The following is a 14,045-nucleotide window of genomic DNA, read 5'->3' as shown; positions in this document are numbered from 1 at the left end:
ACCTGTGTGACCGATACAAGCCCTCCAAGGGTGGGGGTGGTCTCTCTCGCCCCTGTGTGCATCCTCCGAGCTGCTGCCAAGACCCATCCCGCCTTCATCAACCACGAAATCTGGGTGGGATGGGAACTCTGGCCCAGAGCCCCCACCTGGCTGCAGCGACGAGGACAAGTCTCTCGAGCAAGCACAGACAGGCTCTTCCAGGGCAGGGCTGCGGGACCCACGCAGGGAGCAGGCCCAGAAACCGAGACGAGAGGGGAAGCCCCCAGTCAGGTAGTCACTGTATTTTATTGGAAAACATTGATATATATTTTTCTTCACAGCTTGAACTGAACACAATATTGCCCGGTTTAAAAAACAAAACAAAACCAAAACCGAAACACTCCGAAAACGTCCACAGCCTCACGCCTACCTGCCCTTACCCTCAGCTCTTGGCGGGGTCTCCCACTACGCCCCTCCCTCAGAGGCTGGGTGCCAGAGGGTGATGAGGAGAGACTCTCAAAGCTGGCCAGGTCCCAGGAGAAGCCACTCGATCAACTTGGGTTGGCGGGGGGTGGGGCAGATGAAATGAACAGAAAAAGGAAAAAAATCCAGACGACCGAACTGCCCACGTTGACTTACTTGTCCCAGAGGCGAAAGTCAGAAGCAAGGCCGCGGATCATGCTCTCCGCGCGGGGGTGTGGGGGCAGGCAGGTGGGCGAGGGGAGAGGCAGGGAGAGGCGGGCAGAGACAGCACAGATGGTGGAAGCCAGCCAAGTCGCCACAGAGAAGCGGGAGAGGCCGGCTGCCGGCCCTCAGGGCAGCTAGCCGACAGGGTTGTTTTATTGCAGGTGTGTCCTCTCGAGAGCGTGGTGGGGCGCATCTTCCCTCTCCCCACCCTTCAACTAGCCCGGCGTGGTTTTGGACAAAATGCAAGTTTGAAGGGGCATAAAGGAAAAACAAAAGGACAACCAAGACATGACAAAGCAACCGTCCCCACATCCGTCCCCCCGAGGGGATCTCAATGTGGGTGGGCAGGTGCGTCGTGAGGGGGTGGCACGGGATGTTAGCACCAGGTATTCACAGACCAGCTCGCAAAGATGCTTCAGGAACGTGGGCACAGACAATTTGCAGAGTGGCCACTGGGCAGCCCCGCCCCTGCCAGCCCACCCTCAGGAAGCCAATCCGATGGTTTCAGAAGAGCAGCCACGGGATCCAGGGGGGTCCACTCTGGCCGTCCCTTAGCGTTGGCCTCCTCAAGCGGTACAAGAATGCCAGCTTCCAAGACTCCCGTGCCCCTCGATCCCGTCCTGGGCCACATCCAGTCAACACCACGACTCCTCAATCCCCCTCGGTGCTTCTGGAATGCCTCTCTTGGCACCCCTGCCCCCCAAGACTGCTGGGATTTGCACACGGGGTCACAGGGTTGGTTGCATGCAACACGAAAGGCATGCTCTTCTGGCCGGGTGAGGGCCTCGGCCCCTCCCTAGCAAGTCCCGGGCCGGGGCTGGCAGCCACCCCAGCACCCAGCATAAGATGGCAGACGAAAGGAAACAAACCGAGACGGAGGAGAGCCACCCGGGCTGGGGGAGGAGGGCAGAGGCTCCCGGGCAGGGGACGGGGGCTCGTCTTATGAATGCATCAGGCCTTGGAAGATGCGGATGGGAGGGGGGAGGGCGGAAGGAGGAGATGAGGGGCGCGGGAGGGGACTCGGGGAGGAAGGAGAAAGAGCAGTCATGCAGCTTAGGACACATCTTTTGTTGCTTTATCAGATTCTCAGTCAATCCGGTGGTAATTGCTAGAACCGGGGGACGCAGGGGAGTCAGAAGAGAGACAGTGCGCGCGCGAGAAGAGAGAGATGGAGAGAACGGGCATCGCCAGCTGCCCGGGGGCCTTCACTTCGCGGTCATCATCTGGACAAATTCTGTGAAGCGAAACAGAGAGGCAGGAGGTCAGCGGGTGGGCAGGGCCGAGCGGCGAGCGGCCCTCCCCGGCACGAGGGACCCGGGGGCTGGCTCCGGCGACGAGCCCGGCATCGCCTCACCTTCATAATTGACCTGGCCGTCGCCATCGATGTCAGCCTCTCTGATCATCTCGTCCACTTCCTCGTCGGTCAGCTTCTCCCCTAGGTTCGTCATCACGTGACGCAGCTCTGCGGCGCTGATGTAGCCGTTGCCGTCCTGGGTGCCGGGGGACAAAGGCTCTGAGCTGGAGGCGTTCACCCGGGGACAGCGGGCCAAGGGTGGCAAGGCTGGGGCTGTTGGTCACCCCCGCTCAGCAGGGGAAGGGGGCTTCCTCAGGTTGCGGAGCAGGCTGGCACTGGGACCCAGGCCCCCCCACCCCCCGCCGTCTCTGTCTCTGCCAGAGTCCGCGAGCCCCCGGGAAAGGACTGCTTACTTTGTCAAAGACACGGAAGGCCTCTCGGATCTCCTCCTCACTGTCCGTGTCCTTCATCTTCCGGGCCATCATGGTCAAGAACTCCGGGAAGTCAATGGTCCCGTTCCCTGGAGAGCGGGGAGGGAGTTGGGAGTGCTCCCGGCCTGGGCCCCGGGAGACCACCCCAGAGCCCTGGGGGAGGAGAGCCTGGTCCATCATTGCCCCGAGGAGGGCTCCCCGGGGTGAGCGGGGGTGGGGCTCACCATCTGCGTCCACCTCATTGATCATGTCCTGCAGCTCCGCTTCTGTAGGGTTTTGTCCTAGGGATCTCATCACTGTCCCCAACTCCTTCGTGGTGATGGTGCCATCTCCATCCTTGTCGAAGAGGGAGAAGGCCTCCTTGAACTCTGGGGGAAGAAAGCAAGGGAGGCAGAGGTCAAGGACCGCAAGGAAGTCCTGACCCGGGATGCGGGCCTCAGTGCACCTAGAGAAACCAGAGCAAGACTTCACCTCCAGTCCAAGCCCCCGCCTCCGTGCTCAGGGCAGACCTCCTTCCTCCTCAGTCAACACTCATGAGCCCCTGCTCTGTGCCAGGTAAAGCCACCCGTGCAGCCAGCCTACCCCCAGTGAGCACAGAGGGCAAAAATGGGCTGAGAGCTGTCAGATAATTCTACACTTCTTTTTGATCCCTGGCTTCGGCTTCTCTCTCAAAGCACGAGGACCAATGTCATGGAGTGGAAGAGGGCCAAGAGAACTTTCCATCTGAAGGATGCCGGCCAAGGTCAAGTGGCCGGGAAGTGTAGGGAACGGGAGGCTGCAGAACGCCTTCGGTTGCCACTGAGTGCCTTCCGACTGGCACAGCCAGCCCAGTTCCCCGAGCTCGTGCTACCGGCTTCCAGAAGAGCCGAGCGAGCGGCTGTGCGTGGAGCGTGGGGGTGGTCGGCAGCAGAGCGCGGCTGACGGACGGTGCGTGGGGCGGCCGGGGGGATGGAAGGAGAGGGGACGGCTGCCAAGCCAGGAGGATGAGGAGCTAGTGGTGCTGAGTGGGCAGGCCACAGCTGGGGCCGCGTCAGGAGTGGGGAGAAAGCACGTGGCTCCTGCCCTCCCACTGGGCCCATTTTTGCACCTGGTGCTCCCTACCCCCAAACCCTCCGAGAACAGATGCCTGGCAGCCTATTCCCAGGGGGTGTGGGCTGGGGCGAGGTAGTGGACAGTTTGCTAATGGGGACGGGGGGAGAGTGGAGTGTGTGTTTGTGTCACCCAAGGGCAGGGAGTTGGGGTGTGGGTGGCAGGTGCAGTGGGAGCCACACACAGCTGACAAGCTGTGCCCCGAGCCTCTGGGCCCTGGGGAGTTAGTAAGAGTCCCCTTGGGGATGCTGGCACCTCCCTGTGCTGAGGCCTTGTTGTTTGGGGGGGGAAGGGAGCAGGGCATGTGGGCACCCCGAGCTCATGACCACTGAACAACAGGGTGTTCTCTGGCTTGCCCCGGCGGGTCTCCAGAGCCACCTGGGACCAAAGTTAAGAAGCTGCAAGTGTGACTGTGTGTTGGGGGGGGAGGGGAGGAAAGGAGAGAAGGCAAAGCCTTCTCTGCAAAACTCCTGCCTCCTCCCACTTCAGCAGCCAGGCATTTAGTCCTTGTCACACAGCCCAGCGGACCTGACAGCAGAGCTGGGGATGGGTAGCTGCTGGGGCCCAGGGGCCCATTCTCCGCATCCTTCGTCCTGTCTACTGTGTGCTTGCCTGTGGCTTTGCAGATACAGTGGGAGCTGCTCTCTGTCCTCAGGCAGCCCACAGCCTGGGGAGATGGGGACACGGGCGCCCAATCAGTCACACAATAGGTCCTACAGCTGTGACCTTTCTGGGCTTTGGGGGGCTATAAAAATGAATCTGATGGGACCCAGGATTTCTTGTAGCTTACGGGGAGATATGTGATGGTTCCTATGTGCATTTAGTTAGCCAACACAAATTTAGGAAGCATCTACCATGTTCTAAGCACTGAAGACAAAGTGGGGACCACCAAAACCCAAGCCCCAACTCCAGGAACTCACATCTAGGGACAGGAGACACAGCGGGTAAAGATAGCACAAAATAATTTCAGATAGTGGGAGAGGCTACAGAGGAAATGAACAGGGTGACCTGATGGAGAGCAGAGCAAGGGTGTCTGTTTGGGAGGGAGTCAGAGAAGGCCTCTCCCAGGTGACACGTGAGCTGAGACCCGAAAGATGAGGGGAGCTGCTCTGCAAAGAGCTGGGGGAGCCGCTCGTCTGGCAGAGGAGAAAGCCAGGGCAGGCGCGCGCAGACGGAGCACAGAGCACAGGGGACGCAGAGGCGGGAGTGACGAGCCATCTCCTGGGCAGCTCTAAAGTGGGGCAGGAGCTCTGCAGCCCCACGGGGAGGCAGGGAGCTCACCTTCTGAGCCTAACTGGCAGCAGCTGAGACAGACAGCCGGCTTCACCCTGCAGCCACGGATTAAAAGGGCCTCGGAGGACCCAGGGCCAGGAGGGGAACACAGCCCTTGCCAGCTGGTGACAGTCCGCCTCAGGACCTGGGGTTTGGGGGTCCTGGGGCACTGGTGTGCTCTTATACACAGTTACCAACGTTCTGAGCACAGGCATGGTGTTGGGCGATGTAGGGGACACACAAGTTTATCTGTCAGATGTCACTCCCGGCCAGAGGGAGTAAGACTTCGCTGGGGACGCAGAGGCCCTCCCGAGGCAGGAGGAGGGGGGTGGGGTAGGCAGGCTCACCTGCGATCTGCTCCTCTGTGAGCTGGTCAGCCTGGAAAAGCAGAAGGAGAAAGTTAGTCACTGGGCTAGCCGGCCACCATGGAGCCCTCCTCCTTGCTCGGCCCAGCCCCCTCTGGTGAGGCTGGTTCCACATGGCACTCCATGCACCTGGGCAAGGGCGGTGCGTGCCAGAGGCAGCGTGTGAGGCAGAGCCAGGGCCTGGGATCAAGTCTGGTGCTTTGGGAAGCTGGAGACTTAGGTGGGCTGGAAACCCAGGCCTGCCTGATGCAGGGCCCGAGGAGGCTGCCCAGACCCCAGGGTCTCCAGTCTCATTCTGGTGCCTGGAGCCACAGTGGGCAGGGAGAAACGGCGCTCCGGCCCGAACCAGCTGCTCTGGCACAGCACGGTTCCGTCTCGGTGTCAGCCCTGCTGCTGGGAGCCCGGGAGGCTGAGTGAAGGGAGCAGTTGCCCTAGAGGCCTAATCAAGCAGCTCTAGAAGGCTCCATACTGTAACAGGCCAGTCCTCGGGCAGGGCAGAGGGAAGATGTCCAGGGCTCTTTGCTGGTTTCTGTGTCACCTCTTTGGAGGCGCTGGGTCCAAGCACGGTGGACCCAACTGGCCAAAATTTGAACTGGTGGCTCTGCGTTGCTCTGAGTGCCGGACAGAACCCTGGTCGGGTCACTCTGTCCTGTTTCTTTTGGGCAGGAGGGAACTAGAGCGGGCAGCAGCAGTGATGGCCCAGGTTGGAGGACTGAAGCCAGCCTCCCCAGCGGCACTGCGGTTTTTAACCCTTTCCAGCCCTAGCCACTCTGCGGACTGGCCAGTCGTGGCTGGCAGCCCTTGCTGCATGCGGGGTTTGGGGGTGGGGTGGAGGAGAGGCAACACCAGCTTCTCCTGCACGGGCGCGCTGGGAATCTGCCAGGTTTAGGGATCTGCTGGAGGAGGACCTGGGGGGGTGGGTATTGAATCCGAACATTTAGCTTTAGGCAACAAAAAGACGAATTTCCCCTGGTTTTCGGGAATGCCAGCAGGAAGGCACCACCGTCCCAGACATTGCGGGTCCAGAGGCCTGCTGCCCCTCCTTTACTTCCTTTCACAATTAGGGGACAGGGGCCCCAAGTCCACAGCAGGGTTCTAGCTAGTCGGAGAGCCCCCCCAAAGTGATGCAAACTCTTGGGTGTATTTGCATTATTCTGCCTAGCGGTTGAACAGCTTCCACTGGAAGCTGGCAACAGGCCCCCACCCCCACCCCGTCCCAAATATTAAGAACTGCTCGCATTAGAACTGGACTAAAATGTCCTTTTTTCTTTTTCTTTTTTTTAAATCTAAGGGAAGGAGAACTTGAGGTAAAGGCCCAAATAGGCAGAATGGGAGGGGAATTCAAGTGATGGTGACACAGGGGAGATGGCTAACAGAGGGGGAAGAAGGAAAAACACTACACGTGCACGTTCTGGAAAAGTCCAAAGTCTGAAGGGAAGGTGAGGAGGCCAAATGGAAACACATCTGCACTGCCTTCAAAACAGACTGCTGGGCCCCTAAATGACAACCTGGTGGCCCCGGGCCCAGGAGCCCCTCACTCCCCTGCCGCCCTTGGCTCCTGTGGCCAAAGAAGCCTGGGTGGATCCCCCAGGTCCTGATACCCGAGGAGGCTGCTCAGGGAAAGCGAGAAGAGGGGACGGGCTTCTGGTTACCAAAGCCAGGCAACGTGGGGGGGAGGGGGCAGAGGAGGACCGGAGGAGAGGCAAGCAGCCTGGGAGGAGGGCTGTTGTTGCACCTGCTTTCATCCTCTCCCCTGGCCTAGATGGAAAGGGCTAGACCAGTCAGGGACCTGCCACCCGGACGGCACCACTCTGCAGAAGCCCAACAGTCCCCACCGTCAGGCAGCCCCATCAGAGACTGAGGCTGGGCCAGGTTGCAGAATGCCCAGCAGGGGCTCTGCTACGCGCCACCAACAAGCTGGAGGGCGCAGACAAGGCTCCGCCACACTCTGTTCCGGGGCTGCTGCAAATAGGCGTGGCTCTGCCTGCAGGGCCTGTCAGACTCTCTCTCCCTGTTAGGAGACCCCCCTCCCCTGCTCGGTGAAGGCAAGGTCCCAGCTCCCAGCTATCCATCTCACAGCACGGCTGCCGCCCAGAAACCTGACCACCTGAGACGCAACCATCGCTGGGGACCCCTTCTTGGGACTTCTTCCCTTTCCAGATCTGAAGATTTTAAGCTTTCACCAAAAACTGTCTCCAAAATAACCCAGTTGGTCTCCTGCTTCCTTTTGCCTCGTCTAGGGCTCCAGCAAAGGGCTGGATAAGAAAAAAACAAATCTTGGGGTGGGGGAGGGAAGAGGGTATAATTTCTCGGCCTTGCCCCAACCCCCAGCTGATGCCAGACAGCAGTGTCAGATGAGATCAGAAACCAAGCCCAGGGCCCCTCACCAGGGCCGAGGAGGAGCCACAGAGCTCAGGCCAAAGTCCAAGGCCACTTACCAGTGACTTGTCCCACCCGTAGCTTGCAGCTTACATATGGAAAGATCAACTAAGGCCTATTTGGGAGGCGGGCGGCCTCCGGGCCCCTGCCAGTGCTCCGGGGCCCCTGCAGCAAGGTTCTGCTGGGGGAAAATGGGGTGGCCGCAAGCAGAGCCATCAGGTCTGTGTCAGCAAGTATGAGATCTGATACACGGCAGCGGCTGCCTGTTCTCCCCAGCCTTGCCAGGGAGGACGGCTGCGCACGGTTCCGAGGCTGAGCCTGGCGGGGCTGTGGGTGTTGTGGGTGGCAGGGAGGAGGAAAGAACGAGTCTGCTGGTTTTCTGTCAAAGGCCCGGCTGTGGGAATTAACAGAAGCGCTCAGTGAGGGCCCTGAATGGAACAAGTGGCCCTCGGGCCAATGAAGGGGTCCCTCCGGAGGTCCTCTCTGGTCAAACTCTGCAGCCCCCACCCTGAGGCCACAGGGACAGGCGTCCGATTGTCACCGACGCCACACTGTACTGCACTGTCATCTGGCACAAGTGAGGGGATGCAGAACAGTGAGCGAAGCTGGAGATGAGGAAACCAGCACTCCCGTTTGGAAAAAGCAGCTCTCCTGGTCTGAAAGGGGCAGCGAGGGGTGAGGGTCTGGGCTCCAAAAGCTGGCTCATTTGATGCACGCCAAACTTTGATCCCCCACCCCCATTTCATGCGGCTTCAGTGCGCAATAGGGGCCTGAACAACTCCGCCCACCTGCTCCCACTGCCCGGTGCCTGCAGCCCAGCCCCATTCTTCCCGGGGAAGGGGGACCGTATAGCCACTCCCTCTGGCCTCTGCAGCCCACTCCCCATCCAGCCTGAACAGTCTTTGTCCCGGCTTTTCCCTGGAGACTTCCAGAAAGCCACCCACATCCACTCCAACCCTAGGCCCACCTCGCCTGTCTCCTTCCACCTCACCTCCCCCCACCCAAGCCAAAGTCCTCTCCCACCCCTCACCTTCTCATGGACCCAAACACAACACTCCTCCTGACCCCCCAAAATAATCCAACCTCCCTTCCTAGTTCAACAGCCTTAACCCACCAGTAACCTCAGAACCTTTCCCGGCTGCCCCCCAAACCCACCCTGAGGCCCCCTGTTCCCCCACCACTGGCAAGCACCAGTCTCGCCACCCCCTTTGAACCACCTGCCTGACCCCAATCCTTTTCAGTCCCCACAGGCTTCAAGAGCATCTTCTACTCTCCGCTGCCACCCACCCCAGGCTGGTCCTCCCTGAAGCTTCCACCTCACCCTCCTCCTTCCTCTGCAATGCTGGTCGTTCGAGAAGACCCTCTCCACCCTCAAGGGTCTGATCTGCGGAAGTGACCCCCATCCCTGCTCTTCTCCTCTGGCCCCCAGGAGCACCCGTCCCCACGCAGGCCCAGCTACCCACGGCCCCCTCTCGGGGAGCTCCCCAGCCCCCGGCCGCCCTCCGATCCCCCTTCCCTGCATCCTCTCAGGACCCCAAGGCTCCATCAGGGTCCGAATCACCCCCTTCCTCAGCCCAGGTTTCTCGTCCCGCGCCCCTGGGGTGCAAACAGCCCACCCCAGAGACCAAATGCCCCATCCTGGGTCCGAAAGCCCTTTTGGGGTCCAAACGCCCCCTTTGCAAGTCCAGATGCTCCATCCCGGGTTCAAACTCATGCTTTGAGGGCTCAGGTGCCCATTTTGGGGTCTAAACACCCTATCTGGTGCTAAAAGTCGCTTCCGGAAGCCCCCAAACCCCCTTGTGGGATCCAAACGTCCCGCTCTGGGTTCGGATGCCCCCGACAGGGGGGCAGCGAGGGGTCCAGAGGCGCTGGCCGGGGCCCGATCGCCCCCACCCCGGGTCCACTCGCCGTCTCAGGGGTCCCGCCCCGGAGCCCCCAGGCTCGGCCGCCCCCCAGCCTCACTCACCATGGCGAGGCCCGGGGTGTCCGGAGCGCGGGGATGAGGTTCCTCCGGCGGCGGCAGCAGCTGCAGCAGCTCAAGCTCCGCCGCGCGTCCGCGCCTCCACACTCACTGCCCGCAGCGCGCGCCGCCGCCGCCGCCGCCGCCGCCGCCGCCGCCCGCCCCAACGGTCCCCCAACGGCCGCCGCGCGCGCCCCGCCTCGCCCGGCCCCGCCCCGCCCGGCCCGCGCGCCGCCGCACTGCGGCTCCCCCGGATCCCTCCGCGCCCCTCGCCGCGCCGCCGCGCCCGCGATCTCTCGCTCCCACCCCGCGCAGGTCCCGCGTTCGCCGCCGGCCGCGCGCGCGCGCGCGCCCCCGCCGCGGGACTACATTCCGTCGCCGCGTCCCGCCCCCTGCTCCCGCCGCACTTTCCTCCCCGGCGGAGGGGCACCGCTCGGCGGCGCGTGACGCGTCCTTGTGTGAGCCGCGCCGCTATTGGGCCCGGGCCCGGGCGGAAATGAGAGCGTGGCGTTGATTGGTCCGGCCTGCCCTGCAATGCGTCAAACTGGGGCGAGCCACTGCGTTGTGGCGGGGGGGCAGCCTGCAATGTGTGGCTGCGCGGAGCTGCGGGGTGTAACGAGGCGAAGGGGGAAGCCGAGAGGCAAAAGCATCGTCTTTGTGGCCAGAGAGTGGTAAAAGGGATGGCAGGAGAGGCAGAAAGACTTGCTCGGCTCTCCCCTCTAACAGATGGAAGATGGTGCAATCCAAAATGCTGGGGCCTGCAAGCCCCGCCCCAACTGGGCCTACGAGGGGGCGGGGTCTTCAAGGTTCTGCTGGTCCGGGCAGGTGTCTGCGCCGTGAGACATTCCAGAGGTGTACGGGACTCCCTATCTCTGCTTTGCTCCTGATCGGCTCTGGGTCCATGAAATTGGGGCCGTCCCAGGACAGCCTCTGGGAACAGGACATTCATTCAGTCATTCATTTAATAAGCATGAATTGGGTGCCTGCTGTATGCAGGGGACCTGTGCTTGGCTGGGCTGGGAAGACCTTACTTCCCAACCATTATCCTGTCATCTCCTAGACCACCTGACTCTTGCTCTCCTTGTTCCAAGGTTTCAGCCATAGGAGGAAAAGGAATTAACGCGAAGGTTAGCCGAGACAATTTGTTTACTGGAGCTCAGAAAAGCTCCTGTTTAGAATAAGAGCTGCATTTGCTTAAGTGTCCCTCCCCCCTCCCTGTGATTGGCTGAGGGATGAGCAGGTGAGTCAAGCTGGGCCAATCATTATGGTCCACCTGGAGCAGAATGTAGCCTGAGCCAATGAGAGTCCTTCCCTGGGTTTTTGGATCTGGAGCTTGAGGGGCAAGAAGTCTTTTCCTTTTGGGTGGTGAGGCTGTGAAGGAATAGTTCCAGAACTGTCCATGGCCATTTTGCCATCCCCTCACCCCCTCCACCTCGGGAAAGAAAGTGTCTAGAGGAGGGCGAGAATAAAACTGACATGAGGGAGAAGCAAAGAAGAGATGGAGTGAGAGAGTCCTGTTGGACCTCACTTCCCTGCTTCCAGTACCCTAGGGGCCAGCTGCATCCCATTAGGCCAGAATTTTGATTACATGAGCCATTAAAATTTCCCTTTTACCCCAAGCTGGTTTGAGTTGAATTTCTGTCACTTGCAACCAAAGAATTCCTGATGGATATGAGCTGGGCTAAACTCGGTCTTGGTCATCAGCACTGGCCCTGGAACAGAGAAGGCCAAGGACCCTGTCAACATTTGCCAAACAAATAAGGAAAATGAAGGCAGGCTCGTGCTCTCTGCCCCTTCTCTTTGTTTGATTCGCAATTTCTACCAGGCAGATCTTAACTTCTGAATTACTTAGGGCTATGAAATAATAAATATACTACTGCTAATGCTTTTGAGCACTTACTCTGTTCCAGGTACTGTTCCAAGCACTTTGCATGCATTAGCTGATTTAATTCTCACAACCTCCCTGTAGGTTTGTACTTCCATTTTCCGCCTGATGAAACTGTTTTATTGCCTAAGGAATTGGATGAGACCATGGAGTAGGAAGGCTTGACCAAGAACGGAGAAGTGAAGTAGCTTGCCCGTGGTCACACAGTACGAGGTAGAGTCAGGATTTGAACCCAAGCAATTTGACTGAAAACCCCACACTCCTCAGCACCATTACACTACCAATGGCAGAGACTGTATTTGTTTTCCATGATCCATTCTCCCTATCTTCCAGAGTAATAGAATTTTAGCTGGGCACATTACCACTCTGAATAAAAACTACATTTCCCAACCTTCCTTGCAGTTGGGGGTGGTTATTTGATTTAATTCTTGCCAAAAAGGATGTGAGCAGAAATGACATATGCAACTTAGGGGTATGTTTGTAAAGGGAGGAGACAAGCCCTCCGTCTCCTCTTTCTTGCTGGCGGAACAGCCATCACGGGCATTAGATGAGAGACCGATGGTGAACGTGCTCACTTGGGACCTTTATGATTTCCTTGGGCAGAGCTCATTTTTCAGTCCACAGTGCCAAACTTTTATTTAAGAATAAACTTCTATGTTGCTTAAGCCCCTGTTATTTTGGATCACTTTGTTATAGCAGCCAAACGTATACTTGCCCTGCATCTCCATATACTTGCCCTCTTTTTGGTTACCGCCTTTGTTTTAGTGGAAACTGACTCTGGTGCCTAGTTTAGTGAGGGGATGTGTGGTTCAGGCATAAACCAATCGGCATGTCCTACTTCCACACCTCTGACTGGTTCAGAGCCAGCTGCGGGACCCATTTTTTTTTTTTTGCATGTGTGGCATAATTTACATTCGATAAAATGCCACAGATCTTAAGTATTCAGTTCCACGAGTCTGACAATTATATACACCCTTGTAAACACCACCCAAGACAAGCTATAGAACATTTGCGTGATCCCAGAAGTTAGCTCCCTGAGGCCCTTTCCAGTCAATTCCTGTCCACCTCAAGCAACCACTGTTCAGGCTTCTGTCATTAGAGATTAGTTTTGCCTGTTCTAGAGTTTTATAGAAATGGAATCTTATAGCATGCGTTTTTTTGTCTTCAGCTTTATTTTGCTCAACCATTCCAGTGGGAGTTTGATTCTCTCACTGGAATATAAGCTCCATGACCTCTCACCTTCCTATCTGTTTTGTTCGCTGTTGTATCTCTGGTGCCTAAAACAGAGCCAGGAACATAGAAGGTGCTCAATAAATATTTTTTGAATGAATAAATAAATACGAGGAGATGGAATTCTCCTACAATGCTGGTGGGAGTATGTGTTGATGCAATCATTTTAGTGAGTGTATCATTTAGGATAGACTAGGTTATAGTGTAGTCACAACTACAGAAATCTCAGTTTACACAATTCAAGTTTATTTGTCACTCACACAAAGTCCACTGTGTGTCTCGGTCCCTCTGTAGGACAGTGTCCTCCATATCGTGACTTAGTGACCCAGGCTCTCTCATCTCTCTGAAGCTCTCTATGTTGCCACAGCGGGGGAAGAGAGAGATTGGAGAATCTCCCAGGAAATTTTCGTTGCCCTACTCTGGAAGTGACACATGTCACTTCTTACTTTTCATTGACCAGACCAGCCACGTGGTCCCACCTCACTGCTAGGGGATGGAGAAGAGTATTTCTCCACCTGACCCGGAAGAAGAAACAGGTAACAGAATTTGGTGGCCATACCATGGTCATGATCACAGAGAGCCATTTGACAATCTCTATAGGCAACTTGACCATGTACATTTGCTAAGACCTAGCAATTCTACTCTTAAATATATCCTTGATCGGTCGTTTTCAAACTCTGGAATGATGTTCACAATAAGAACTACGTTTTACATCATAACCCAGCCACATATGTGTATTCTTACAAAAATTTCAGAAGCAGAACTTAGTCTTACTGGGTGCAAGGCACTCGATTTTCTTTCTATTTCATTTCATGTTTCATAAATGATGCTCGCTCTGATCTCCTGATTCCACCAACCTCTAATGGGTTGCAACTCACAGTTTGAAAAATACTGCCCTAGACAGAACTCTTGTGAACGTATATGCACAGGAGCCACGCCCTTTTATCTTCTTGATTTGCAGAAATAATTTTTATCTTTCTTGATATTTACTTAACAAACCCATAAAGCATTTCCAACGTGCCCAGGACTGTTCTAGCACTTTAGAGCTCTGTTGGTAGCCACTAGCCGCACATAGCCATTGATCCCCTGAAATGGGGCTAGTGCTGCATATTGGAAATATGGTATTTTGGACATATTGGGTTAGATAAAATATATTATTAAAGTGACTTTCATGTGTTTTGTTTCACTTTTTTTTTACTGAGGTCATAATAGTTTACAACATTGTGAAATTTCAGTTGTACATTATTATTTGTCAGTCACCATATAAATGCGCCCCTTCACCACTTGTGCCCACTCTGCAACCCCTTCCCCCTGGTAACCACTAAACTGTTCTCTCTGCCTGTGTGTTAATTTATCTTCCACATATGAGTGAAATCGTATGTGTTTGTCTTTCTCTGTCTGGCTTATTTTGCTTAACATAATACCCTCAAGGTCCATCCATGTTGTTGCAAATGGGACAATTTTGTCTTTTTTT

General features: G+C 56.9%; 1 protein-coding gene across 1 annotated transcript; it reads right to left on the bottom strand.

The window, feature by feature from the left end:
- Positions 1-266: 266 nt before the first annotated feature.
- Positions 267-9,587, bottom strand: CALM3 (calmodulin 3). The gene is made up of 6 exons (XM_058529672.1): positions 9,463-9,587; positions 5,100-5,130; positions 2,616-2,759; positions 2,374-2,480; positions 2,021-2,156; positions 267-1,900 (listed from the first exon to the last, which is right to left on the bottom strand). Exons 1-6 carry the CDS (start codon positions 9,463-9,465, stop codon positions 1,872-1,874), a joined length of 450 nt encoding a protein of 149 aa, XP_058385655.1. The 5' UTR covers positions 9,466-9,587; the 3' UTR covers positions 267-1,871.
- Positions 9,588-14,045: the final 4,458 nt, after the last annotated feature.

Source organism: Diceros bicornis, chromosome 34 (assembly GCF_020826845.1).
Source record: "Diceros bicornis minor isolate mBicDic1 chromosome 34, mDicBic1.mat.cur, whole genome shotgun sequence".
NCBI lineage: Eukaryota > Metazoa > Chordata > Mammalia > Perissodactyla > Rhinocerotidae > Diceros > Diceros bicornis.
This window is presented reverse-complemented; position numbering and strand designations above follow the sequence as displayed.